We start from the raw sequence: 26,170 nt of genomic DNA, 5'->3' as shown, positions 1-26,170 counted from the left end.
TTCATGGCAAGAGCTTCAACTACGTATCGCTGGAATTCTGCAATTGAAAAGAAGCAAGATTAAAGGCAAAGCAAAGCAAATAATGTAAACAAATCAACAAAATTTATGAAAAGCTAATGCAGAATCTCAGAAGTTAAAGGTTAGTGAAGCTCAAAACTGAGAAATGAAAAATATATGCAGTGAGTTAAGAAACAAAATAAGAAATGAAATGTGTGGAAGAATTAGGCTATAGAACGTAAAATAAAAAAGCTAGAAAGGGAAAATTCGTAGGAAATTTTCGAGAGAAGCTATGATAAAGTTAAAAAGCAAATTTATATCCAGAATTCTCGTTTCCAATAGGTTCCACAAGCTCTAATCATAGGCAGAGAGTAAAAAAATCTTGAAAGTAAAGGCGCATAACGAAAATAAAAGATAAAAATAAAATATTAATAAAAAAAACTTCAGAAAATATCTAAAATTTAAAATGAAAACTAAGGTAACCAGGTAGAGTTGAGGACAGCGGTCAATCCAGAAAAGATAGGTAAATCAGCACCAGAGATAAATCGATAACGCATGGAGACAAATAAGATGAACAAATGATTTGCAACAATAGTATTAAGTGGAGGAGCGCAAACAGAGATATATATAAAGACATAGGCAAGGAAAAGAGTTGCAAGACAACCGCAAAGAAGGAAGTCAATTAAAAAGCAAATCAGAAACAAAACAAGCAAAAAATGAAAGCCAGAGGCAAATCAAATGCCAAAAGCCATAGCAAAGCAAAATGCAAATTATAATTCTGCGTGAGAAGCAAAACAAGAAGCCAACAAAGTAGAGATTTGAACAACAAAAGAATGCTGGAGGCATCAAGACAGCAAGCGAGCGAGAGAGAAAGAGCAAGGGGCGGATGAGGAGGCGAGGCATGAGCATTAAATATAGACAAAGTACGAACTGAGCCTAATCCATTGAAATTTGAAACAAAAATAATTAGAACATGAAACTATAATGAAAATATGAATAATTCATGTTTCATATTATTTACATGTTTTTATTGGTTTAATTAATTTGAAATTATATATTTGACAATACTTGGCCAAAATAATAATTATTGATGGCAATACCCGGCTAATGGCATTAACACATTTTGTGGACTGACCGGCGGGAATTGCAATGCGCTGCAAACTCTGCCCCAAAAAGGAGAGGAGAAGGGAGGCCACATTTGCAGCTACGAGTGCTATGTGCCGTGCAATAAAAATGTAAATTCATTCCATGAGCACTTCAACTTTGTGGGGGAGTGGAGGCCAAATCCAATGCCTGTCAGCTGTAGCACTAATGATTAAATCGATATCTGTATCTCTGCTTGTGCTTGTGTGTATATGTGTATCTGTTGTATCTGGGCATCTAGCTCATATTGTTTCGTCTGCCTGTCGGCTGACTGCTGGATGCTGGATGCTGGATGCTGACGCCTGTGGCCACGCTAGCTGGCCATTTGTCTGTGGCCGAGGTCGACGTCGGCCAATGGCTGTCAATCCTGAAGATGTGTTGCCATTTATTAGGCTTCTCAAATTTGTTTGTCAATTTTACAGCCGACGCAAATTTGTTTTTCGACGCTTAATCAGCCAACAAAACAGTGGGCATATTTATGCTCCGCCATGAAATATGCAAAGCATTAAGCACCACAAATCAATTGGCTTTAACAGCATAACTGAACCACCCCCAAGCAGACAGCGCATCATGCATTACGCATACGCCGCCTGACGCCCAGTCAAAAATATGAAAATTGTGAAAAATTTGAAGGTCACTGTTTGAAATCCTTTTCACATATTTGCACTCGTCCTTTCCTTTTGTTGTTGTTACCTTTGTTTGGAGCCAAAAAAATGTGAGTATTAAATAAAATTTACGGCAGACCGCGAGTTCTGTGACAATTTGATTATTTCATGTCAAAATGGCAAGCATTTCTTCGTTTTTTGTTTCCTTTATGCATTTTATATCAAATCAACAAAGCAGCCAACGCAGGGAGTGAGGGAGTGGCGGGGTGGTAGGCGGTATGTGCCGCCTCGCGGCATCATAACGGCTGCGCGAACAATGAAACTTTTTTGCAAATGACTAAAATATTTGCTTTGCGGGCAGAAAGTCGAAAGAGCGACATTTCTGCTCCGTCGCATGTTTTTGTATGGCTCATGCGGCGTATGCGCAACTTTAGTAAGTGGATGTTGCTGCATCAGATCAGAGCTGTCACGCAACCAGTTGTGACTCTGACAGCCAGCAATTTATAATGCACATGAAACTGGGTCAGAAGTAATTAAAAATAGTAAGAGCTCTTTAAGGAGGAGTCCACGACTCGAAATATCCGAATGTCCCACGCAGGGCTGTTGCTGCAATGCTAAACTAAGCTTTCGATCTTAGTTTAGTTAACATATTTGAAGCAACAGCTCGCCGTGGGCCATTAGGGTTTCTGATATATTTAAGCAGAGTTCCAAAAATATTGTAATTTTAATTGTTTAATAAAAATTAAAAAAAAATCAATAAAAATAATAACAATAAAAATAAATAATAAAAATAAATAATATAAAAAACATTAACAATGAAACCATTGTTTCTGACCAATATATATTGACAAGAATCTTTATTGGTTGACGAATTACTAACTGGTATGATAGAATACCTGATTGAATGCCTGATAAACAGACTAATTGACAAATTAACAGGAAATTGAATTGACTGATAAACAGATAAACAGCACTATTTTAACAAAACTGGAAAATTCATTAGAAACTCAACTCAACAGTTAATCAGACTATGATATAAGGTCAATAGAATTCCTTTGTGAAGCTCATTAAAAATCATTTTATGGCCGAGTTCGTTGCACATTTACGTTAGTTTGTTTAACTTTGTTTGATAAAATTTGTATTACAATGAAGAAACTTTTATACTTCATTAGCAATTTTCATTAGCAACTCAACAGATTGTTTGGCATTATAGTCACTGAACAGAGAAATTAGAAAGTTTTCACCATTTCGCTAAAATATCATAGAAGGGTAAAACATTTTGCATTTTACAGCTCAATAATTGCAAATTCTTCGCAATTGAGCAAATTTTCTTCCTTCAGTAAAGAAGACTTAAAAGTAATCGAATATTGTATAGATTGTTTACATTGTTATCCAATTACTCTTCATAATAATATGTTTACAAATTGAAATATATTAAATTGACGTCATATTGAGCGTCGTCTTTAATTTTAATTCGGTTTTTTTTTATTACTAATTGATTACTAATGATTAATTAGCAACATGGACACGCCCATGCAAAGAGGCGTTCACACGTCTCATAGGTGTTTGCCAATTCTATTGTTCCAAAATTCAAGCAGACGAAATCTAATGAATCGCATGCATGCATGCCTATATGTGTGTGCATATGTGTGTGTGTATGACTGTGTGTCATTAGGGACAAGTGCAAAGTTCGAGCTGCCATTTAATCGATTTTCACATTAATTAAGTCCTAATTACACGCACAGCATCAGACTGAACCTCAATTTCATTACGAAACAAAACCCCAGCCACAATGAAATGAAATATATAAATTTCTGAACTGTTCGCCTTCTGAAAAGTTGGCAAATGTCTGTTGATTAAGATGTGTGTAAATACATAAAACATAATTAATTGGAATGCTTCGGCTGGGCCCTGTTTCTTCAGGCAAAACCTTAAATTGAACCAAACGACTGTTCAGAACATGCGCCCAATTTCAAATTTCAAATTTACGCTGTAAGCCATATAAATTTCTGAAGAACTGCTAAAGTTTTTTTGGCTTTCAACTAAATGTGATATCACATTTAACTTTTCGGCCTGGCTTCCACTTAACGTACAGCTCACTTTAGTTGCAAATTAAGTTTACAACTCGACTCATTTAAGTGACAATTATACGTACCACACTTAAACAAAGCGAGTGCTGAGCAGCTGTAAACTATTGGAAAAAGCCAAAAATTGAACATGAGCATGGTTCGTAAGCTCTTAATGAGAATTGGGCGCGGCTTTCGCGTAAAATGTGGTTTATATGCCTTGCATCTTTATTGTCTTAACGGGAATTACCGAACTATATCGAAGAACTTCCTTCACTACATTGTTGCTAATGGCAACATTTTGAATTTAATATATATATATATATATATATTCGTTGATTAAATTTATTTTTAGATTTCATTAGTGTTTCAAGCATATACAAACCTGTTAGGAGTTGAAATTAGTTTAACTTATTTTCAAACAAAATTTCCACAGAATGTGCAAAAAATTTTGATTTAAAACTTTCAATTAAAAGACTGTATTTTTTGTTTGCTTTGTAGCGAATGAATAAAATTATAGTTTAAATATATATACAACAATAAACACGAAAATATCCTGTTTAAGCTAAACTCTGTTTGCATGCAAACAATCTAACAACGCAAAGCAAGTTTTTAATTCATAATATTTACAAATTAAATTTGATAGATGGCAAAGAGAAAAAGAAAAAGAGAAATTTGTTCAAAAAGTAGCCATGCAAATAAAATGTAAATAAATTGCAAGTAAATTCGTCATAATTTCACACAAAACCTTTTATATCAAGTGATTGGCATAGAACTCTGCCCCAAAAAGTAGGCAACAGTTTTTTCCTTCCTGTGACATGGCCAACGACCTTTTAAAGCAGCACTTAAAGCATTTTACAATCTGAATTAATGGCAAACATTAAAATGCTAAAATAACAATAAAATATCCGTGCGGGTGTTTGTGTGTAGGTGTACTTGGGTGAGTTTATTTATGGAGTCAAGACAGACCAAAATCTTTCAGGAGTAGTTCATAAAATATGTAAAATACGTGTTTTTCTCGCAAAAAAGAACGATAAGTAAATGAAAAATGTTTCCTAGTCGGAGATAAAATAAAATTCAAATAAATAAAAATTCTATCTGCGTCACGATGCGAGCAATTCGAAAGAAAGGAACTAATGCAACCGTCAAATAATTTTCATCAGAAAGCATAAAAACAAGAAGAAAAGCAGAAATAATGGGAAAAGCAAACAATAACAGAACAAAAACAAAACATAACAAAAACTGAAGCAAGCTCTCAAATGCAAAAATACAAAAGGCAAACAAGTTTCTTCTTGCTTATTATAAAAATATCGCGGCTGAGTGGCAGTTGAGGGCCATAACTTTCTATAAAAACTGCTGAGATGAGCATGAATATTAAGTAATATACACAATAATACACGCACACACAGCCATACACATACCAGGCAAAAGTTTCTCAATGAAAATACGCAGACAATTAAAACTTTTCACTTGCCATTCGGCTGAAGCAGCAGCAGCAGCAACAACACGTTAATGTAGCGCACGGGGGCGTAACACGCCCAAACTAACGGCACTAATTGTTTTCTAAGTGTTGCCAAAGACGAAAATTAACATATCACAGCATGCGTGCCATCAACGACTCAAACGTTTCTCAACCCCACCAACAATTTACGTACGTTTGGTTAGCTACGTGAAAAGCCGGCGCGACTTGCGAACAAGCTAAGTGACGAAGCGACTGAGCGACTGAGCGATTCGGTCACGGCAAAGGACATCTGCGTTATGTGCGGCTCAACAAAGTTTGGATGTTGCAAATGCGAGGCGAATCGCGAGCCAGTAGCTCGTGCAAATAACGAAGTCAGCGTTCGGCTAATGCGTGTGTGTGTCTGTAAGTGTGAGTGAGTGTAAGGTGCTTTAGTGTATGTGTGTGTCAGTACTGTATGTCAGTGTGCGGCAACTGTTGCTCTTTTTTCAAGTTTATTGGCTCACAAGTGTCAAGGGAAGTACGTATTAATGGCAACGTGTTGCAAAAGGCACAAACACTGTAACAGCAGCGGCATCAGCTATGACAAGTGCACAAAAAGGTAGTTTTTATTTGCAAATAGTAGTAGACAGCCTCAAAATAGTAGTAGCAATTGCACTAATGACTTAAGCAAACAGCGTTGCCAGATAGTTGGCGTTGACATTAGAGCTCTATACAAATGTGGACATTGAATTTCCTTTTATGAAAATACTGTAATGTTGGAAAAAGAAAATAGTTAGCTATAGATGCCTATATATCTTAAACTTTCTTAGTTTCAGTTATTAGATATGAGGAATAAAAGTTTTAAGCTTTGCATATTTATTAATTTAAACTCTCATACTCAACCCGTTGGCGGGCCATAAACAAAACAAGTCAACGAACTCAGCAAACAGCCACACAGCCGCTCAAGGTGGCGGTCAGTACTGCGGTTGCAAGTTAACCAGCATCGTCTGTCTGCTGTAACTGCGCCTGGGCAGTCGTCACATAAATTTAAGCAAATGTATCCCACACACACACACACACACACACACACATGGGTAGGTTGCAGACGGTTTTCGTCGAGGCATGCAAATGGAGACGCTGGTGATGCCCAAGACAAATTCGCAAACTGTGGCACGCACCCGAGAGGCCACTGTCTCTCTGTGCATGTTTATGCATGAGTATGTGTGTGTGGGCGTGTGTGTGCGCGCTTTGCAACTCAATAAGTTGTAATTTTCTTTGGCATTTCATGTGCAAAAGACGCCGTCGCTGGCGACAACGGTCATGGCAGTGGCAGAAGCGCGAGAGCGCAACGGAAATTGAAGATGAAAGCAAAACAGATAGAGCCCATACCAGACGCACCTAAAACACCTAAAAGGATGTGCGTTGAGCAGACAACGCACAGTGGCCCAAAACCTCGACGGCAGCCAAAAGGGCGGGCGGTCGGTTGGTCGGGCAAGCCGAGGTGCCATCCTACTACATTGTTCGATGGCGTGGAAAATGGGAAAAATGTGCAAGGGCACGCATAATTGAATATCGATGTTAAAGTTTTTTTTATTGTTTTTCTTCTTTTCTGATTTTATTTTTCTCTTGCGATTATGTTAGTTTACATTTAATTATGAATACATGGTGGTTGAATGTGTGCTCTCTAGGACATACCAATTTTTGAATGTATTACTTAAGGTTTATTGCCCCATAAACGTGCTCCAGTTTTTGTTGTTTTTTTTTTGTGTTTTATGATACACGCAAAAATCTCATCTTTTCGGATTTTGATACATTTTATTTTATTTATTTTTTCTTTTTTGTAATAAGCGCACGTGGCTGTGACTACAAAGAGTAACTCACACATACAAATACGCGCTCAGCCATTTGATAAATATACAAAAAATTTAACGGTACTTAACTTCGCGACTTTTACAACACTGCTCCACACGCGCACTCCGCTTGGCACGATGTGAACTGGGCAACAGGAATCCAGGCACTGAAACGCCAACGGCCTACAAAGCGCAGTAGGTCCTGGATGCCCAAGCAGAGAAACAAGCACACACACACATGCACACGCGACGCTGACAGCGCTGCTGCTGCTCTGACTGACTAACACACACACACCTACCTACAAGCTTATGTATGGGTAAGACCCCAACAATTTCAGGTAGAGCAGCGTAGCGGCAAGGCTTTGTCTGGGCCGCGCGAAGGGTGAGAGCAACAGTGCCTTTAACTGTTGCTCCAGCACACAATCACAGAGAGCGAGAGAAAGGAAGAGAAAGAGAGCGAGCGCGCTGTGCTGGGAGAGCGTCCAGTGTTGCCGTGCTGCACACACCCTCAAAACTGTTGCGCCTGCTGTGGTCGTCATCGCATTTAGACAATGCTCATTAAGTTACGCGTAAAAGCTTTCGTGACATAGTTTTGTTGGCACGTTTGGAAGCTTTTACGCCACGCTGTGTGTGGGCGTTTGTTTATGTTTTCTTTACGGGAATAGCATGTGCTACACCAACACAGACGCAAACACACACATACACACACACACATACATACACACACACACACACACACACACACACACACACACACACACATTTAATAATGGCATTCATATAAGCATTGCAAGAAGCACTTGAAGCAAAGTTTTTGTTTGGCCGTCTGACAAATGGCGTCGCTTGACCTCAGTCTTGGGCGCCTGTATAACTATGGCAGTGAGTGGGTGTGTGTGTTTGCGCCTTTTGTTGTAGGCCGCAACGAATGAGTTAATTTCATGTTAGACCAAACACAACTACAGCCCATTTGTCAACTGGGGCTTCGTTCAAAACACGATAAATGAACAGCCATTTGAAAAGCATAATTGAAATGCAGCTTAAAATTTTTAAAGTATTCCTATTGAATAGAAGATAAAACGAAAATAAAAACCTGGTGCGGCTGCATAGCTTGGCTTTATAAGCCAATAAGCCTCCCAACACATAATTAGCATATTTTGACTGACGAGGCAAACAATGGTAGGGCGCCATCAAATGAAAAAAAAAAAACATAAAAACAATTAATTCGCTCTGAGCCCAAATAAAAAGTGTGCCGTACAGCTACATATACATACATAAACTGTGCTCTGAGACCCATGCAAATGAACTCGATACTCACTTTACGCTTTAGACAATGCTCATTTCATATATTTGCGAACCACTGTACATTGGGAGGCCGACGAAATGGCAAACAAATTAAATTGTAATTAATCATTAGGCTGCTCCACAGCAACGGCAGCACGTGCCGAACGGCCTTTGACAATGGCTACAGCAGTAAAAATACTCGTACATATAAATATATATATATATATATATATATATATATATACAGCCAATTAATTACACAACGCACAAGAGGCCAGATAAGAGCGTTTGCCATTTAAGAAATTAAGCCCGGCGCCAGCCAACAAAAAAAGGAAAAGCACAGCAAAAAGGGTGTCAACAAGGATTAACAATTAACACCCAGCGCATAAAGTTGACGTACGTGGCTTACACAGATATATCAACATATACATATTTAAAAGTACAATTATGAATGGACATCTGTGAATATATCAAAATAAATTGTACATTTTATTTTTTGGCTCTTGTTGAAAATTGCACGACAATCAAGGTAAGCGGCAAATCAAGCAACAGAAGCCATGTGAGATCGACGTGCAGATTCTCTATATTATTTTATAGAAAGTTGTGCTTAATGATTATAATTTGACAATTATAATTAAGTAATTTTATAACTACATTTTTGCAGCTTACAAAATAGACAGCTTAAGAGCTTCGCTAAGAAAAGTTTGCAATTAAAAAGAGTAGCAAATCAAAGGACTGGCTCACAGTTCTGCTGCCAATGAGAGAGCGACAGTGATAGTGACGCTCTGAGTTAATAATAGAGTAACTGTATTTATGAAACTCATATTGGCATATTTATTATTAATATCGAATGCGTAATATGGCAATGTGCTTCCATCACTACGTTTTTAGTTCATCTGGTGCACCATATATATTATTTATGATTAATGCAAGACTCGCTCAACTCCGGAACACATCGCACATAAGCAAAATGTATTAGCAGCAAGAGCACCAAAATTGGCGCACTTTAATATGCTGTGCACACACACAAACACAGCCAAGCACGCACAGCTAAAGATTTGTTCGCATTTGGTTAGCGCTTGGAGCTTCTTATCCCAACAAACCGCTGAATTGTAAGTTGAGAGGGGCAGAGCGGAAGGAGGGCATAGTATAACAGCCACTGAGTATGCGTGTGCGTGCGTTGTGTTACTTGTTACACATTTTACCGCCGTTATTTCTTTCATTTACTCGATATTCCTTTATTGTTGTTTGCTCGGGTGTCGTTATCATTTGTTGGTTCATTCCCGCCATATGTGTGAGCCACCCACAAAGCATGTCCGCCACGCCTCTTGCGGCTTCTGCGCTCTGTTCCTCTGCTTGCCATTGTGCTGTACGATCTGAAAAACAAACACAGACTACACAAAAAACTGCTGAATTAGCACTTTTCGTGACACCCCTATCACCTGTGAAGCTACTATTTCAAATAGTTGAGCTATCATGGGTAAAGGTTGGTAAATTGTAACTACGAATATTTTAGATAAAATTGAAACAAGAACATGTTTTAATTTTATGCTAAGCCTTTACAGAAATCTAAACATGCCCAAAATCGAAATTCAGTTTTATTCAGCCGCGAATTTCCTGCTGGGTTCTCTGAAATACGGTTAGTTGCACGCGGCGTTGCCAGATGTACACAACAATGTTGTGTACCATTCGCAGCGATAAGCAACAACGTCAACAAAAACACTCACTACAAAGCATTTACAAGCATTTGCACATACATATGTGAAGAAGTATATGTATAAAATTTATGTATAGCGCAGTGCAGCTAAAGCAAATAAAAGAAAACGTTCCAAAAATAAAGTGGTCGTCGTCTCATTTAAACGAATAAAAAACTCTGCCAGCTGCGCAACGCTAAGCAGAGCTAACAGCAACAGTCGTTGTCACTGCAGTTGCAGTCGTCAACGGGTCAGTACTTGGGCCCCGAACGGCGACAACAAATCGAAGCCACAGAAAAAGATTATTGAATTGTGTTGAGGACGCTGCTGCGGCTGCGGCGTCAGCTGTTAAATAGTTGTTAATAGGCATGTCCTACTTTATGCACAGTGCTAGCAGCGATTTGGTTAATCTCAATGTGGGCGGTCAACGGTGAGTGGAGCAATCCTAACTTTAGTTTTGATGACGCATGCAAGAAAAAAAAAACACTAGACAAATCCCTCCACCCCCTCTCTGCATCGCTATCTCTTCCCCCTTTCATATACTTGCAGCTTCTCGACGTCACGGCAAACGCTTACGTGGATACCGGACACATTCTTTACGGCCCTGCTGAGCGGTCGGATCTCGAGCTTGAGGGATGAGCACAATGCCATCTTTATTGATCGGGATCCGACGCTCTTCTCAATCATTTTGAACTATTTGCGGACCAAAGATATTGATATTAAAAACTGTGAAATCCGTGCACTGCGCCATGAGGCGGAATATTATGGCATCACTCCACTGACTAAGCGGCTAGCTTTGTGTGAGGATTTGAATCACTCCTCGTGTGGAGATGTGCTCTTCTATGGATTTCTCGCGGCACCGGCCATGCCGCCCAATGATGCGTTGCAGACCACTGTGGAAACTGCCACAGCATGCAGTCCCATGGACCCCCTGCCCACATCATCGGGCGCAGCACGACCTGGTTCCATGGTGCGGGTACCAGAGACCTCGTCAGCTTCTTCGCGTCACTCGTCGACGCATTCGCGCAACTCGTCGTGGGATTTGCGTTGTGGGCGCGCGGCGAACAGCACGTCAAGCTCTAATGCAGCACCTGTTGCACCGGCAGCCAGCTGGAATCCAGTTGGTGGACATTCGCGCAACGCTTCCTTAGACTTTATGCGTCACTCACGCAACTCTTCGGCTGACTTGAATAAGGTAATACGGAACGAAGTGGGTCTAGTGTTTAGTCCTACGCAGAGCTCGAATTGGACGCCACCGTTGCGCGTGCAAATCATCAAGGCACATCAGAACTGGATTGCGGTGGCCTATGCGCATTTTGTCACTTGTTATCGGGTCAAGGACTCCAATGGCTGGCAGCAGGTTTTCACCTCGCCACACATCGATGCAGCCATCGAGCGAATTGCCATTAATTCCAAGGTGAACACATCTACTGCTGAGCCGATGCCAAGTAAAATGATTGCCATTTCGTATGGCAGTCAGATACGTTTGTGGAGCATACAAGAGGGCGGCAACAAGTCCGACATTGGCACCTTCAATCTCAATGTACGTGTGGAGTATTTATTCTTCATTGGTAGCCAGCTGGTGGCATTGTCTTCTTCTGGTAAAATTGGCGTCTGGCATGCCATGACACAGCACTGGCAAATACAAGATCTGGTGCCTGTGTTGTCCTTCGACTCAGCAGGCTCCTTCTTGTTGCTTGGCTGTAACAACGGTTCCATATACTATATTGGTATGTAGCTTAAACATAAAAGGCAATGTTCCTTTAATAAAATTTGTGTTTTGCAGACATGCAAAAGTTTCCGTTGCGTATGAAGGACAACGATTTGCTGGTGACCGAACTGTATAAGGATGTCAACATGGATCCAATTACAGCCATATCCGTTTATCTAACGCCAAAGACGTCGAGTATTAGCGGAAACTGGATAGAGATTGCCTATGGCACCAAATCGGGCGCAGTACGCATCATTGTGCAACATCCGGAAACTGCCGGACATGGTCCACATCTGTTCGAGACATTCTTTGTGCATCAGAGTCCCATAACAAAGGCAAGACTTAATTAGTCCACTCGCCTGAATCTTTAATATTAATCATTAGTTCTTCTTATAGGTCATGCTGTCCGAGCGTTATTTAGTTTCCGTTTGCAGCGAATATCATCATGTGCGCACCTGGAGTCTGACTCGCTTTCGTGGTATGCTTTCTACGCAGCCGGGATCTACACCGGAAGCTTCGTTCAAAATTGTTTCACTGGAGGCCACCGATAGCAACTATAGCTATGCGGCTGGCAATGATTTCGGACCCTACGGCGACTACGATGACATGATATTTGTGCAAAAGGTGGTGCCCGAAACGAATCAGTTGTATGTGCGTCAAGCTTCTAATGGAGACCGTGTCTGTGTCATACGCTCCGTGGATGGTTCAACCATTTCGGCATTTTGTGTGCACGAATGTGAGGTATCCTCGCGAATGGGCTCACGCTTTATACTCACCGGTCATTGCAATGGCGCGATACAAATGTGGGACTTAACTACAGCACTGGCGCTGCATTCGAAGGATGAGCCGCAGCAGAAAACTTCCGGCGGACCCGACACTAACGAGCTTCTCCGCCTACTTGACCAGTGTGAAATCAGCAATTCATCATGCTCAACACCTTGTATGTCACCGTGTCTATCGGCTATGGGCGGCGGCTTGGCCACCTCTATAGCCCGCATGAAGGCTAGCAATATTGCACTGCTGAATCGTGATCAAAGCCAGCAGCAGCAGACAATTGCCAGTCAGCCGCCACCGTTGCCGCCATCATCATTCCTAGCTCAAGCGCAACAGCTACCATTGCCTGCGCCACCACAAGCAATGCTTGTGATGCCGCCACAGCAACAGCTGCCTGCGGCTAATGGTGTGGATTTGGACGTAGTGGTTATGGCACAGCCAGTCGATGGTATGAATGAATGAAACGTGGAAGCGGCTGTTTCGGCGCTTGTCGGGCGCGTTTCATCGTTAAGATTTCATAGGTGTAGCTTGATCATTGATTATCAATACATATTCCTACAGTTTGTGCTGTGTGCGTTCATCTACTACGTGTGGCTGGTGCGATCGCGCATTGCCAACACCATGAAGCATTCGGACGCGGCGCGCACAGAAATGGTTACGGCAGTAGATGCTGCTGCTGCCGGCACCAACTGACTGCATCCGGCATTTAGCTAAATCAAATAATCTCTTATATACTGACAGACGTATATATATATATATGCATACCTATTCTGCTCGATGTGGTTGCAATTGCAATTTATGCTCGTAATGTTAAATGAATCTATGTACACAGTCTTGTTGCACGCGTAGTTTTGAGTGTGTTGCTCGTGCTACTGTAACACGCAATTGCGATTATATAATAAATAAATACAATTATATCTATACACTATAAACAAAATGTTTTCATTGGCTTTGGCAAACTTTAACCCCCTCAAGGGGATTTTTCAGCAATTTCATTTAGCAGAATAAAATATTAAGAAGATATTAAGAAGATTAAAACATCACAACTGACAGTAATCAATAATTTATTCAACTTTTAGCTTAATTATTTTTGTGGCTTGAATACTTGAAATTGTTTTTGTATTGGTTTATTTTACTCTTAACATTGTCCTGGCTTGTCTGCCAGTTATATTATATTTATAATGTAGTCGTATTTAATGGGTTACACATACATGTATGTCTGTATGTCCAGGCGATATCAATTAAGTAAAAAAGCAGCAAAAAAAATGCTAACATATAAAAAATATACAATCTATAATATAGTTATCTTCCCTTGATTTGCTTACTTTGTTTTTCTGTGCTTTATTTAATATCTCTCTGCTTTATCTACGCGGTTCTAATCAATTGAAATCGCTTCGCCTTTGTTCTTGCATTCAATTTAAATAAAATAGGACGCACTGGTATTTGTATAATATATAGTATGTAGCCGTACATGTATATATATCTATATATATAAGATATAAAAGCATATGGGCTTATTTGCCGCTTGCACATTATTATCGAGCTTAACATACAAATACTTTGTACATGAAGTTCTTGCTATTTATATAACTTACTGCTAGTCTAGGTCTAAAGTGCGAGCCGATTTGAAGCTGCATAAAATGCAAGCAACACGCGCTTATCCAAGCTTTTTTTCTTTGTTTCCAAGTACTCTAATCAAAATCTTTGCTGCTGGGCATTCAATGTGATATGTGCGTTAAGAAAAAATAAAAGCGATTGCTAAGCAAAACAGAATGCTAGGGTGTGCGTCTGTGTATATGTTTTTTGTGATTATAGTTCAACGAGATCCAGCTCACTACGGCTTGCAGCCACTGTTGTTATAGTTACACCTGAAAGTAATCATCTACTACCAGCTGCTGCTCACTCGGCGTGCTCAGCGGGCTGTTTGCTTGCGTATTGTTGTCCGACTCCAGGCGCTCATAGCCATGATCTATGTTGCTGCTACTGCTGTTGTTGCTGCTGTTGTTAGTTGTTGTTGATGCCGTTGCTGTGGTTGTTGTGGTATTTAAATAACAAACTGACTCGTAGTTGGGATCTGTTTCACTGCCAGTGCCTGTAAGCGATTCATACTGTGAAGAGCTGACCGTCTGTTGAGAGCTCATGCTGGTGCTGGTGGTCACCGTGATCATGGACAAGCTATTTGCCATAGATGATGAATTGGGCGTAAGGGGCGACGCGAGCGTCACCGTCTCCGCAATGCGTGCATAGTGATCCGTATCGTTTGGAACAGCTACCAAATGTGCCTTGGTCTCCAATATGCTGGCATAATTGTGATTCGCATCGGCACCAGGGATGGTGCTGTAGCCACCACTGCTATCCACAACATCGACTGGTGGTTGCTTCTTTTCTAGCACTTTGGCGTAGCCATCATCAGAATGGGCGCGACTCTTTAGCACCTCATAGTTGGGATCATAGTCGGACTTCTTGGCATCATCATCGTTGGGCGCCGTTTGCAGCTGCTCGTAGCCAGGATCGTTGCTTTGTGGTTTCTGACACGGTGGGCAATTTATAGTCTCGTAGTGCTTTGTGCTGGTGCTGGGCGAACTAGGTTTAACCTGAACGCTGTTGCTACTGTTGTTGTGATGCGTCTGACTCCCAGTTGCTACAACCGATACAATGAAAGCAGTTATTAGTAAATCACATGATATAAACCTTGATGAAAATATAAAAATGTTTTTCTAAAAAGCGTAATCCTTTATACTAACCACAGCCAGTTCCAAACAAGAACTGACGAAAGTGTCGAAACGCGCAAATTTCTCATTTTGGCAAAACAACTGAATTGTGGCATGGGTTAAGGAATAAGAAAGTAACAAATAAACAAGACACAAGGAGAGAGACAAGAGGAGACAAATTGGGCATATTAGGTAGTTAGACAGAGTATGTGGGAACTATATATGACTGTGACTAGCTGCATTTTTTTACCTGCTTCCTGTTGGCGCTCCTTTTGCAGCATGCTAGCCGCGTAGCAGTCCGACTTGCGATTCTCGTGTGGAAGCTGGTTTTGCGTTTGCTTCTGACCATCCGCAGGTATCGTCTCGTACCCATGATCTTTAGCAGTATAACTATTGCTGCGTAAGCGACCTTTCTCAGCGCCAGATTTTAAAGTTTGTGGCTCCATTAAAAGCGCTGCTGCCGCACTATCCAAGGGACTGACCCCAAGCATCTCGGGCTGGTGTGAGGAGAACTTATGTTTTTTCATGACCTGCGCAAGAAGAATGAAATCTTTAGAATAAGGCTGACAGTTTTGACCGGGTTAATGCTTACCTTAGCGTACATGCCCTCAATATTTCTGTTGCCCTCAACATCTTTGGATGGACTTAGACTCTTGCTGTGCTTGCGCTGTGGAGATGTATTGTTCACATCATTGACATCATTGTTGCCCTCGCCTCCGGCTTCTATTACAGAGATAACAGAACTGCGTCCGGATGTAAGATTGCTGCTGCTCGTTGCTGAATGGAGATGATGTTGCCCCTGAGACTGACTGAGACTTGCCTTCGGTGTTGGCGGTAATGGTGAATTTGCCTGTCTTTTCTCCGGTTTAGGCGAGCCTAAATTGCACACAGAGGACGAGGATGATGCTTGCCGTGAATGCATTTGTGCGCGCAGACTGTCCATATGCGAAGGAACGGGCACTACATGATCCATGCTGTTGCTGCTGACTCGGTGTGTCGATCCTGTGCCAGCGCTGTGATTCAATGGTGGCAGCTGCCCGCTGTTAGATGTTGCAGCACTCGTTGCCGACAAGCTACTGGTGCTGTTTATCTCGACTGCCACCACGATGGGATTAGCCTGCATAGGCTGTATTTGTGCATAGGTTTCTGAACCGCTTGTATAAATATCGGTGGCATTTGGTATATGTCGATTATTGGGATCCTCAATAGCAGCATAGGTTTCATCTACAAACGTAAAGAGCTTAGATCAGAACTATACGATAGTTATCCATTTAAGACTAACCTGAATCGTCGGAGACAGTTGCATAGTGCGAGTCATTAACATCACGCGTCAGCGTTGTTTTTCTAGCTGTTTGCTTAGTTGGCGGCTGCTGGGCCAGAATGTTGGCCAACGGCTCGCGGACACTAATGCTCGTATAGCCCTCTGCGAAGATAAAAAGTACAATATTATAATCAACTGTTATTTGAGAGTTTATATGAATCCACTCACTGGAAGAGTCTTGTGAGTCGCCGCTAAAATGTTGATTTGCAATGGGCGGCGTCATATAGGGCAGATCCTGACTGGCCGAAATCATGCCCGCAATAGCTGATGCAGCCGGTATTTCTACCTGTGAAGTCGACTCATCGTTCAGGTGCTGTGTTGAATCGCCATTGAGCTGTGAGCCACGCTGCAGTGAGTCGGTGCCATGAGAACAGGCAGCTTTGCTGCTGGAAGTTTTTGCTGTTGTTGCTGCTACAGCTGAGCTGGAAGTGGACGGCGCATTGAGTTGGGCATATGGATGTTCGGTGGCACGCACTTTGGCATAATCATGCGGCAAGCCCTTAACACGCGAATACGGAGAGCTCACATCATCCGCCTGACTAATGGAACTGTGCTGTGACACGCTTGTTTGCTTTTTCAAACTGGGCTGCGCTGCTCGAAATATAATAATGAAGTGGGATTAGTATAATTTTCTAAAGAGGAGACTTAAACGTACGGCTTTGATTATGCGCATTGGCCAGCTGCTTGTCGGCAACAGTTTCATACAATTCCGAGCCATTGTCGTTGTTCTCCGCCACGGGTATGTCGGGCAAGCTGCGATGCGCTGCTGTGCTAGATCTGTTATTGGAGGGGGACAGTTACAATTAATGCAATTGCAAGCCATTTGCATAGAAATAGCAAAAATATTAGTTGATAACCCACCTCTTTTCTGAGTCAGCGTTTGAGACTGTAGACGCATTTAGCTCTGCTTGTGACTCACTATTGTTCACCAGGCTGTTGCTTGTTGCTGCCGCATTAGCAATTGAATTTGCATTGTTGCTACTGAGCACAATTATTTCATCGGGGTTCTTTAGCTTCACCATGCCCTCCAGGCCGAGCATATCATTTCTATGTAAATGCATATACATTGGACTTAATTAGTACATTCATGTTTTTGGCGCGCGTGCATCCAACTGGAACTGGGACGCAACTTTCACTCGTGCACTGCACCAATATCCGAGTGGGGTAGCACCTGGGCTATAGTCATAGCTTCTGACTTAGTTTACTTACTTTGGTATCCTTCTTTTGCAACAGAGACAATTGAAAAACATTACAACTAGCGCTAGCGTTAAATTTAGCGTCACAAGGAGATATGTGTAGTCCTCCAAAATGCCAAATTTTTTAGATTCAACCATGCCTACATCTATGTATATACATATGAACTATGTATGCCTAGAAATAACAAGAACACTCTTTTATTGCCCCATGGGACGTCACCAAATGCATTGCACTTTTACAATTAAAACAATTACAACTGATTTTTCACATAGTTTTCGCTAATACTGCTGCAGTTGCAATGTTATTTACGATTTTTCCATTTGCCATTCACCCGAAAAATGCACACGCAGGCAACACCAAATGCCACAAGTGTGGCAACGCCAGTAATACACAGAGAGAAATGTATACTTCATGAGATTTTTAATTAATATCCTTATACAATTGCTTTCTACAGCTGCACAAGTTTTGGTACAAAAAGGTTAGTAAATCTAATTAGATAAGCTAAGCTAAGCAATTGCTTTGAAAAATACAAATATTTGTCTACAAATAATTTGCTCATTTGGCACGATCTGTATCAAAGAATTATTTAAAGTTCAGTATGCTTGAATATGGTATTTTCAATATTTTCCTGAAGCTTTTCAACTTTGCGAGTTTGTTTCTTTAGTTGCTCCTCCACATCGTCAAACCGATTGCTCTTGTCCTTGTGCTTTTCGTCCTAATAAAAGAACCAAGTCCTTTAATTATATATATAACTATAATTATATATTTCTGTCTTATACCTTGTATTTCTCCTTGTGCAGAGCATGCTCAGCATGTAAATGACGCAGCTTTAGCAGACGGCTCTCGAAGTGATGTAGCTCGGTTTTAAGGGACATCAGTTCCTTGTCAGTGAAATTGCTAACCTGTGCCACACGCCATAAACCCTGTACCTTGGGCTCGATAAACTCTTGGCTATGGGGGCCGGTAGATACCAAACGTTCTAGACGATCATAGTGATCTTTGATGGCAACATGGTGTCCACGCAAAGCATTCATATCTGTTTCAAACTTCTTCACATTTTGCGCGTGCGTTTTAATCTCATTTTCATTGGGATCATTGGAAATGAGGTTGTATGTATCCAGATCTTCGGTGTTTATAGCATCTATTATATAAACAATTAAACAACTGGGCAGGCTCTAAAGTAAGCTCTAACTTACTCTCATGGTTATTCATTTCCATGGTGCCAATATTCTCGAGTAAACTATAATAGACATCCACTTTGTCCTGGTGATGGTCAAACTCTTGCTTTAGCGACTTCATTTCTTCAGCTGTGAACCCAGAAATTTCTGCTTTCTCCCACAAGCGATTTAATTTTTTGTCCTTAAAAAGACTTTTATTTTTATGCCTTTCCTCGGGATCGTGAAATTTCTATTTAAAAAAAGTATTATGTATTATTACAACCTGTTGCTATAAGCTATCATGCATACCTTAAAGGGCTTTGTTTTTTCCACATTCTGTGTGTCCTCAAAATGTTCCAGCAAATCATAGCTGCTCATTATTCCAATCAGTTTTTGGCGTAGCTCATTCTCTTTCAGTCCATCTTTGTCTTTGTGCTGTGAGTTTAGTTGTTTCCACGCAATCTCCTCTTTATCGTGTATTTTTAGTTCCATGTACAACGACTTTATTTTGCTCTCAGTCAAGCGCTTAAATGAGTAAATTATAAATATGTAGACTTTATAAAATATGCACTACTTACATTTTGTGCCTTTGACCATATCAAATTTAATTTGGCTATGCGAAAAGGTCGCTGAAGATTCCGAATTTCCGGCTCATACTTTTCGTCGATGACCTGCTTGAAATGCGGGCTGTTTGCTTCCTTGCTGTACTTTTTGCTCTGCCTTTTATCGGCGCCGACACTTTGCGTTACAATTAAAAGGCATATGGCCGCCAAAGCCACAACCAAGTGACACGTTTTCGACATAATTCTTCTACAAATCAGATCAAATCTTCCAATCAGGCTGCTAGTGTTGAGTTGGGAGTACAAAAAAAAAAGAGTTACTGACTCAGCGGAACAAATGAACTAGGTATTTCGCAGTGTTCTAATTAGAAATAGAAGGAAGGCAGATATGACTAAATTATTATTATAATTCTTTATTTATTAACTACATTTATTGTTATCACTTAAACTGTTTACGATTTAATAATATTTATTAGAACGCTGCCCAAATGGAAAACATTTTAATATGTACCTGTTTTACTGCATGGTGTTGCCACCTTTCTACAATTTACACATCGATAGTTTCAAATAGAATGTTAAAGAGGGACAAGGAGACGGCATTCAAACAAAATGCGGCAAGAATAAAACATTTCATTATAGTTACATACAAAAACTAAATATGCATACAAAATAAAACAATGCCTAAAATATTTTAATTCGTATTTAATACTGTTTTATTTAACCGTCTATGTATAGTGTCAAAATATGGTATGTACAAAAAACTAAACTAAGACCAAGCATCACATACTAGGATCGAATATATATATTGATAATAATTGCACATGGTGATGTTCCTTAAGCTTGTAAAGGCACCTTCAGATCAACGTATGGCCTGCGACATATGCAAAGGCGTTACCATCAGCGTCAACTCAGCGTCCTTTAGGTTGGCACCACGTAAATTCGCCTCCTGCAAATCACTACCTGATAAATTGCAGCGTTCTAGATCGGCGCCAGCCAATAAAGCGCCACGCAAATTACAATTCTTCATATTTGCATTTTTAAGATTTGCAACGCGCAAATTAACACCAGCCATATTACTGCTCTCTAAACACGCGCCCTTCAGATTAACACCCTCCAGGTTGGTGCGCACACCGGTAGGATCCTCAAAATTACAGCCACGTAGATTAGCACCCTCCTTAAATGAAATTCGTTGCATGATTTTTTCCTGATAATGATCTTTATCATGATAGAATGATACTTACCATGTTGGCACAAAGGCCACGCACTGAAACCAACTGTGCACATTCCAGATTCGCATACTGAAGATCCGCACGCTCAAGGCAGCAATAGTTAAGATTTGTATGTGACAAATTGCAACGTGACATATTGGCATACTGATAAACAGAGAGGTAATACATAAGTAAATTATAGTTACATATCAACAGTGCTAACCACCTTAAAATTAATATTCCGAAAATCCAGTTTGCGTAAATCAGCACCAGCTAGATTGACGCCCTGGAAGCGCAACTCGGTAATTGCTGATGTCTGTATAATGGCTTTTATCACATCGATTCGTGTTAGTGGTCTATCGTCGAGCGGCTGTTCTTGTTCTAGCTTTTCCTCTAGGTGTGTGACCAGCGAGTAGATACCAAAGAATCGTGCCTCCTCCAGAACGCCTTTTAAACTGATGTGCTTATCGCAAACAAATTCGCCGTGACGCAAATAGTTTATAATTGGCTCAAAATACCGAGCACTACGGTCGATCAAGTAGGCGCCCTGCTCGTCTTTCTCGCTGGGCATCATGCCACCATCCTGTAGAAACATTCTCGCGAGCATTGAGTCTGGTTCACGACCGACGAGCGTATCAATTGTTGTTGTATAAATTTTTCCACCCACATTTAGTTTCACCCATTTATTCGATGGGAAAATGTGGGTGTTGGGCTTCTCCCCGCATGCTGCAAGAACACCATTTGTATTTTTTTCCGCTCCATCACTTTCCATTGGGTTGTATTTTTGCAATTGTTTTGTTGTGGTTTTTGTTGCTGCAATTTCAGCAACTCCGATTTTTACACTTGGGCGAACGGCAAAATTTTTTTGATGTGGCAACACTTTTTTCCTAACAATCGATATTAATCGTGTGTCTTACGATAAGTATCCATAAATAATCTTATATTATTGAGGAAAATTTACAATCATCCTCCGTCAACAAATATACATATATTTTAAAATAGTACTGAACTCTTAATATTAAACGTTAATATGACAACGGCCGAAGCCGAAAGACCTGTTGGCAGTGCCAGCAGCAGCAGTTCGAATGCCAATCAGCGGGGTGTCAGTCGTGTACTTGCAAAGTTATCCCATTCGTTGGCGGAGGGAGAGTTCTATGAAGCCCATATGATGTATCGAACGTTATATTTTCGTTATACGGCCCAGAAACGTTACCAGGAATGCTTAGATTTGCTATTTGACGGCGCACAGAAACTAATCGAGAAGGAACAGGAAGGAAGCGCTGCGGATTTGTGTTTATTGCTGGTAGATACGCTTGAGAAGCGTGGGCAACCAGAGAACGCAGACAATTTTGAGTGGGTACCCCGGTTCGGTGGACTAATACGCGGCTTAAGCGCAACTACAGTGGAACGAGAGACACTAATCGTATGTCATTGTTACAAAATGAATTCAATAATTAATCTAATGTGCATTTCATAATATTTAGCATCGCGTTGTCAAATGGAGCACCTCTGTGCATGGTCAGTTCGGACATCCGGTATTGCACAAGCTAATAGCACATGTGTTCTGGACAGAGGGCAACATTGAGTCGGCACGTCATCATTATTTACTCTGTCAGGATGGAAGTCTTTGTGGACGTGTGCTGATTGAAATAAGTCAGAGTAAGGGCTTCCACAGGGAAGTGGATTTGTTTTTGGTGCAAGCCGTGCTGCAGCAACTATCATTGAAAGATCGAAAAACAGCAGATGACACGTTCATCGAGTATACACGATACCATCCGAAACTGTCAAGGCATGAGTTCCCCTACAAGGAACCATTGATCAATTTTCTGTATTTTTTGTTGCGATTGATCGAAACGAAGAGCGTGGTTGGTTTTCGCGCCTTGCGCAAACTATATGACCCTTCCTTAAAGCGCGACTCTTCCTACAACAAATATCTAACGAAAATTGGAATAACATACTTTGATGAGCAGCCAGAGCAGGTGCATGCTGGACCCTCTGGACTTGGTGGCATGTTTGGTGATATCTTTAACCAGCTTATGCAAGGTTTTGATGATGATGATGATGTGCAAAGCAGACCGACGCGACAACGACAAAACGCGAATAATGAACTGGACTAACAACAGATGCCGTCGCCGGACTACTAGTCTGGTAAAGTCAACGGGATTCATTGATAAATTGATATATACACCGGGGCTTTCTTTGTAATGTTATTATATATTTGCTAATTAAAATTTTGCTGGTAGCTGCAGTAATAAGCATATATTATTCTTATTCTCATTCGATATTATTGAAGGCATATGAATTACCAAAAGGTAAGGCAATTCCTAAAAATGGCTTTAGTAGGCAAATATGAGATTGACCGACTACTTATCGATAGCAACTTCGATTGTTACCCATCTCTGTTAGAATTTGTAGTATATTTAGAGCAACGGTGCCTGCAGTATTTAACAACTGATTGTTGTAAATTGCAATACCAAAAATAAATACTTGTTGCTTTAATTTTACGATTACGGTGTATAGATTGCGTTTTTTAAAAATGTCATACAAAATATGTAAGAATTGATCATGGTTCAGATATTAAAACAAACAAGCGATTTTTAGTACACGTGAGTGTGAATAAAGTAAACAAATATTAGCACGGTTTCATCTCTAGTTCACATATATTTTAGTTTCAGAAAGAGTTTAATGAAAAAAGTTGAAAATTAAGTTTTATACTTGGTTCATAAAGAAAGCAGACTCTGAACGACTGAGTTTTCGAATTTCTAAGTGAGTTTTATCGCATCTACCTGCCAAATGCCAAAAATAAACACATACAAGTTCCTATAAATGACGAAAAAATTTCAGCGATATGGATGATAAAGCAGCAGCGCCCACTGCCGACGCTGCTACCGAAACGGAGACCGGCAATGAACTTTCAACGGCCGATCACACAACAGTCACAATGGAACCAGTGGCGAGCACATCTAAGTCAACCATTACCGAAATGAATGATACTGAAAGACATACGGCGGCGGCTGCATCAGCAGAAGCAACAGCACGAGATGTCTTAAACGTTGATACGGAACGGTGTTGTTGGATTTGCTTTGCGACAGATGAGGATAATCGATTAGCGGCCTGGGTACAGCCTTGCCAGTGTCGCGGCACAACAAAATGGGTACACCAGAGCTGCCTGTATCGTTGGATCGATGAAAAGACACAGAAGGGCAGTGCTCTTCGCTCTGTATCCTGCCCGCAATGCCAAACCGAGTACATCATTGTTTTTCCACAAATGGGCAAATTAGGTGGTGCCTTGGAAGCCATGGACACTCTGGTCAAACGTCTTAGTCCGTTTCTGGCAGCTGGTTTCTTTGTCGGCTCTCTATATTGGACAGCCGTGACTTATGGCGCTGTAACTTTCCTCCAGGTGAGTCCATCAATAAAATAACTATTATTATCACTAAAATATTGATGCACGCAGATCGTTGGTCACGAGCATGGCATGTCTATAATGGAAGCAGGCGATCCGCTCATACTACTCATTGGTCTGCCCGCAATACCTGTTGGTCTGGTACTGGGTCGGCTAATCCGCTGGGAAGATGCCCTGTTACGTTTGATACGTAATCGCGGCACCGTCATGCGCAAGTTTCCATTTGTGAATTTCATATATCCGAACCTGTAAGTGCTTTAGTTTACTACAGTTTCCCTAATTAACGTGCTTTTTTTGTTGTAGCAATCAGCAGGAGGAGGAGTTGCCCACTTCTACTAATCCGGCTACACCCGCACTTTCTGATCCAGTTTCTGCAACGCGCATATTTTGCGGAGCTTTGCTGCTGCCTACAATATCATGCATTGTGGGTCGCATATTATTCGATTCAGTTGAGAACACGTTACATCGTACGCTACTTGGGGGTCTAACCTTTATCACAGTGAAGGGCATGCTGAAAATCTATTTAAAACAGAAGCAATACGCGCGTCGCAAGAAACGCCGCATTGTCGACTATACGGAGGAGAATATACGAAACTTTATGCATCGCAACAACAATAATGCCGGAGCTGCTGGAATCGGTGGTGCTCGTCATATCCTACAGCAGCAGCAACAACAGCAGCCGCAGCAGCCAGCAGTGGCGATACCCCGCCTAGTGGCTGCTGCGGCAGCTAATCGGGATCGTGCTGCTCGGGAACGAGAGCATGAACCCAACAGCGGTGACAGCGTTGTTTAAACGCGAATGGACTCCCAATTGATTAATCAATTGAGAATATATTGGATACTTATTGTTCAACTACTTCACTTTTGATTTAACTTTTTGTTAACAACTTGAACACTCAAGGTACAGGAAAAAAAACTATGTTAAAAAAAACGGGAGGTGTGCACATGCGTGTATGAGAGCCAAATTCATTGTTAAATCTTGCGAGATTAACCACTTCAGGAATGTACGAATAACTCAGCCGAATATTGGTTGGTCAAATTTTATGTTAACAATAAAACCCAAAAGAAATTAAATTCGCACAGTCCGTTTAGCTTTTAAATACATATATAACTAACTATATTTATATATATAAATATATATAGATATATATATTTAAATAACACACCTATATTACGCATCTATGCTTCCACACAATTGAATTAATGTTAACATTTTGTAAGCAAGAAATACTGCAAAATTGCCTCTGTAAATAAAAACCGAAGCCCTTGGCTGTGGGTGGGTTTATAACGATACCAATACCTGTACTTCAAATCTAAGCTCCAAACTGGGAAATATGTATAAGCTCTTTCAACTTGACCAGATTAGATAAGCTTCGCACTGCAGCCATAGCAGCAAGAAAGTGTGAATAATTTCTTTATTTTAAAGCAGTTCGCCTGTAAGCCAATCGCCCTGAGTCATCAAGATAATGAACCAGCTCTGTAACAATTGTTTATATATACATATATATATATATATATATATATATATATATATATACGTGGGTAGCGAGCTGTTAAGCATGGCTTTAAGGTGCTGCACAAGAGAAGCCGCAACATCATCGCATCTATCATATATGTACACACAAAAGTTACAGTTAAAGACCCGGACAAAGTGAATGCTCCAAAAAGCGATCTAATCATTTATAATTGTTAGCGACTCGAGTGTTTGTTTTGTCTATTTGCGCTTATCATCGACAACACACGAGCTGTTGCTGCTGCCGCTTCTAGATGATATCGGTGTATACATATAGAAAATACAAATGTATGTATAGCAAACACACAGAGCTTCTAACAGGCCGTACCGACTAATGCAATGCGCTACTTTCGACGGTGGTTGATAAATCTTAATATAGCAATTGTTCTAAATATATAAGCAATGCAAGTATGGATATATATAACACAACAGCTAGAGGTCTGTTAGGATGCCTGTAGCGCCTTACTTTAGTCTGCCTAGCTGCACCTGTTTAACATGAAGTGAAGCACAGCCAATACACAGGTAAACTTCGCAC

At 40.7% G+C, this 26,170-nt stretch overlaps 6 protein-coding genes across 8 annotated transcripts; 3 read left to right on the top strand and 3 right to left on the bottom strand.

Moving 5' to 3' along the window:
- The first annotated feature begins 10,100 nt into the window (after nt 1–10,100).
- Nucleotides 10,101–13,507, top strand: LOC111601980 (BTB/POZ domain-containing protein KCTD3). Its single transcript, XM_023318862.2, has 4 exons — nt 10,101–10,507; nt 10,627–11,807; nt 11,864–12,123; nt 12,185–13,507. The coding sequence occupies exons 1-4, from the start codon at nt 10,446–10,448 to the stop codon at nt 13,022–13,024; spliced, it is 2,343 nt and encodes a 780-aa protein (XP_023174630.2). The 5' UTR covers nt 10,101–10,445; the 3' UTR covers nt 13,025–13,507.
- A 380-nt stretch (nt 13,508–13,887) lies between these two features.
- On the bottom strand, nt 13,888–18,085 carry LOC111602020. The gene is made up of 8 exons (XM_023318919.2): nt 17,804–18,085; nt 17,456–17,641; nt 17,250–17,371; nt 16,763–17,185; nt 16,556–16,696; nt 15,866–16,497; nt 15,524–15,803; nt 13,888–15,203 (listed from the first exon to the last, which is right to left on the bottom strand). The coding sequence occupies exons 1-8, from the start codon at nt 17,926–17,928 to the stop codon at nt 14,425–14,427; spliced, it is 2,688 nt and encodes an 895-aa protein (XP_023174687.2). The 5' UTR covers nt 17,929–18,085; the 3' UTR covers nt 13,888–14,424.
- Nucleotides 18,086–18,273: 188 nt separating this feature from the next.
- LOC111601982 (alpha-2-macroglobulin receptor-associated protein) lies at nt 18,274–20,036 on the bottom strand. 2 transcript variants are annotated; one of them, XM_023318866.2, is made up of 6 exons: nt 20,020–20,036; nt 19,527–19,791; nt 19,258–19,473; nt 18,988–19,198; nt 18,571–18,932; nt 18,274–18,506 (listed from the first exon to the last, which is right to left on the bottom strand). In XM_023318866.2, exons 2-6 carry the CDS (start codon nt 19,749–19,751, stop codon nt 18,378–18,380), a joined length of 1,143 nt encoding a protein of 380 aa, XP_023174634.2. In that variant the 5' UTR covers nt 19,752–19,791; nt 20,020–20,036; the 3' UTR covers nt 18,274–18,377. The 2 variants fall into 2 exon arrangements, with proteins under 2 accessions (XP_023174634.2, XP_023174633.2); XM_023318865.2 differs by lacking the exon at nt 20,020–20,036 and having other exon boundaries at nt 19,527–19,827.
- A 186-nt stretch (nt 20,037–20,222) lies between these two features.
- Nucleotides 20,223–21,497, bottom strand: LOC111601984 (BTB/POZ domain-containing protein KCTD9). The gene is made up of 3 exons (XM_023318868.2): nt 20,943–21,497; nt 20,750–20,881; nt 20,223–20,682 (listed from the first exon to the last, which is right to left on the bottom strand). The coding sequence occupies exons 1-3, from the start codon at nt 21,486–21,488 to the stop codon at nt 20,368–20,370; spliced, it is 993 nt and encodes a 330-aa protein (XP_023174636.1). The 5' UTR covers nt 21,489–21,497; the 3' UTR covers nt 20,223–20,367.
- A 232-nt stretch (nt 21,498–21,729) lies between these two features.
- Nucleotides 21,730–22,976, top strand: LOC111601983 (Golgi to ER traffic protein 4 homolog). The gene is made up of 2 exons (XM_023318867.2): nt 21,730–22,139; nt 22,201–22,976. Exons 1-2 carry the CDS (start codon nt 21,747–21,749, stop codon nt 22,831–22,833), a joined length of 1,026 nt encoding a protein of 341 aa, XP_023174635.1. The 5' UTR covers nt 21,730–21,746; the 3' UTR covers nt 22,834–22,976.
- Nucleotides 22,977–23,358: 382 nt separating this feature from the next.
- LOC111601981 (E3 ubiquitin-protein ligase MARCH5) lies at nt 23,359–25,196 on the top strand. 2 transcript variants are annotated; one of them, XM_023318863.2, is made up of 4 exons: nt 23,359–23,482; nt 23,561–24,119; nt 24,174–24,370; nt 24,426–25,196. In XM_023318863.2, exons 2-4 carry the CDS (start codon nt 23,565–23,567, stop codon nt 24,913–24,915), a joined length of 1,242 nt encoding a protein of 413 aa, XP_023174631.2. In that variant the 5' UTR covers nt 23,359–23,482; nt 23,561–23,564; the 3' UTR covers nt 24,916–25,196. The 2 variants fall into 2 exon arrangements, with proteins under 2 accessions (XP_023174631.2, XP_023174632.2); XM_023318864.2 differs by having other exon boundaries at nt 23,534–24,119.
- Nucleotides 25,197–26,170: the final 974 nt, after the last annotated feature.

The sequence above is a fragment of the Drosophila hydei genome, unplaced genomic scaffold (assembly GCF_003285905.1).
Source record: "Drosophila hydei strain 15085-1641.00,03,60 unplaced genomic scaffold, DhydRS2 tig00008119-arrow-pilon, whole genome shotgun sequence".
Taxonomy (NCBI): Eukaryota; Metazoa; Arthropoda; class Insecta; order Diptera; family Drosophilidae; genus Drosophila; species Drosophila hydei.
This window is presented reverse-complemented; position numbering and strand designations above follow the sequence as displayed.

What these genes read in the sequence shown, in the direction of transcription:
- LOC111601980 (XM_023318862.2), top strand. Translation starts at nt 10,446, where the DNA reads ATGTCCTACTTTATGCACAGTGCTAGCAGCGATTTGGTTAATCTCAAT. An exon ending in CTCAATGTGGGCGGTCAACG is followed by an intron (nt 10,508 to 10,626) that starts GTGAGTGGAGCA and finishes ATATACTTGCAG; the next exon opens with CTTCTCGACGTCACGGCAAA. An exon ending in ATCAGAGTCCCATAACAAAG is followed by an intron (nt 12,124 to 12,184) that starts GCAAGACTTAAT and finishes TTCTTCTTATAG; the next exon opens with GTCATGCTGTCCGAGCGTTA.
- LOC111602020 (XM_023318919.2), bottom strand. Translation starts at nt 17,928, where the DNA reads ATGGTTGAATCTAAAAAATTTGGCATTTTGGAGGACTACACATATCTC. An exon ending in CAATGCGCATAATCAAAGCC is followed by an intron (nt 17,186 to 17,249) that starts GTACGTTTAAGT and finishes TATTTCGAGCAG; the next exon opens with CGCAGCCCAGTTTGAAAAAG. An exon ending in GGAGCGCCAACAGGAAGCAG is followed by an intron (nt 15,204 to 15,523) that starts GTAAAAAAATGC and finishes TATCGGTTGTAG; the next exon opens with CAACTGGGAGTCAGACGCAT.
- LOC111601982 (XM_023318866.2), bottom strand. Translation starts at nt 19,751, where the DNA reads ATGTCGAAAACGTGTCACTTGGTTGTGGCTTTGGCGGCCATATGCCTT. An exon ending in GGAAATGAATAACCATGAGA is followed by an intron (nt 18,933 to 18,987) that starts GTAAGTTAGAGC and finishes TTTATATAATAG; the next exon opens with ATGCTATAAACACCGAAGAT. An exon ending in TGCACAAGGAGAAATACAAG is followed by an intron (nt 18,507 to 18,570) that starts GTATAAGACAGA and finishes TTCTTTTATTAG; the next exon opens with GACGAAAAGCACAAGGACAA.
- LOC111601984 (XM_023318868.2), bottom strand. Translation starts at nt 21,488, where the DNA reads ATGGAAAGTGATGGAGCGGAAAAAAATACAAATGGTGTTCTTGCAGCA. An exon ending in TTCGGAATATTAATTTTAAG is followed by an intron (nt 20,882 to 20,942) that starts GTGGTTAGCACT and finishes TCTGTTTATCAG; the next exon opens with TATGCCAATATGTCACGTTG. An exon ending in GTGGCCTTTGTGCCAACATG is followed by an intron (nt 20,683 to 20,749) that starts GTAAGTATCATT and finishes ATTTCATTTAAG; the next exon opens with GAGGGTGCTAATCTACGTGG.
- LOC111601983 (XM_023318867.2), top strand. Translation starts at nt 21,747, where the DNA reads ATGACAACGGCCGAAGCCGAAAGACCTGTTGGCAGTGCCAGCAGCAGC. An exon ending in TGGAACGAGAGACACTAATC is followed by an intron (nt 22,140 to 22,200) that starts GTATGTCATTGT and finishes CATAATATTTAG; the next exon opens with CATCGCGTTGTCAAATGGAG.
- LOC111601981 (XM_023318863.2), top strand. Translation starts at nt 23,565, where the DNA reads ATGGATGATAAAGCAGCAGCGCCCACTGCCGACGCTGCTACCGAAACG. An exon ending in GCGCTGTAACTTTCCTCCAG is followed by an intron (nt 24,120 to 24,173) that starts GTGAGTCCATCA and finishes TGATGCACGCAG; the next exon opens with ATCGTTGGTCACGAGCATGG. An exon ending in AATTTCATATATCCGAACCT is followed by an intron (nt 24,371 to 24,425) that starts GTAAGTGCTTTA and finishes TTTTTGTTGTAG; the next exon opens with CAATCAGCAGGAGGAGGAGT.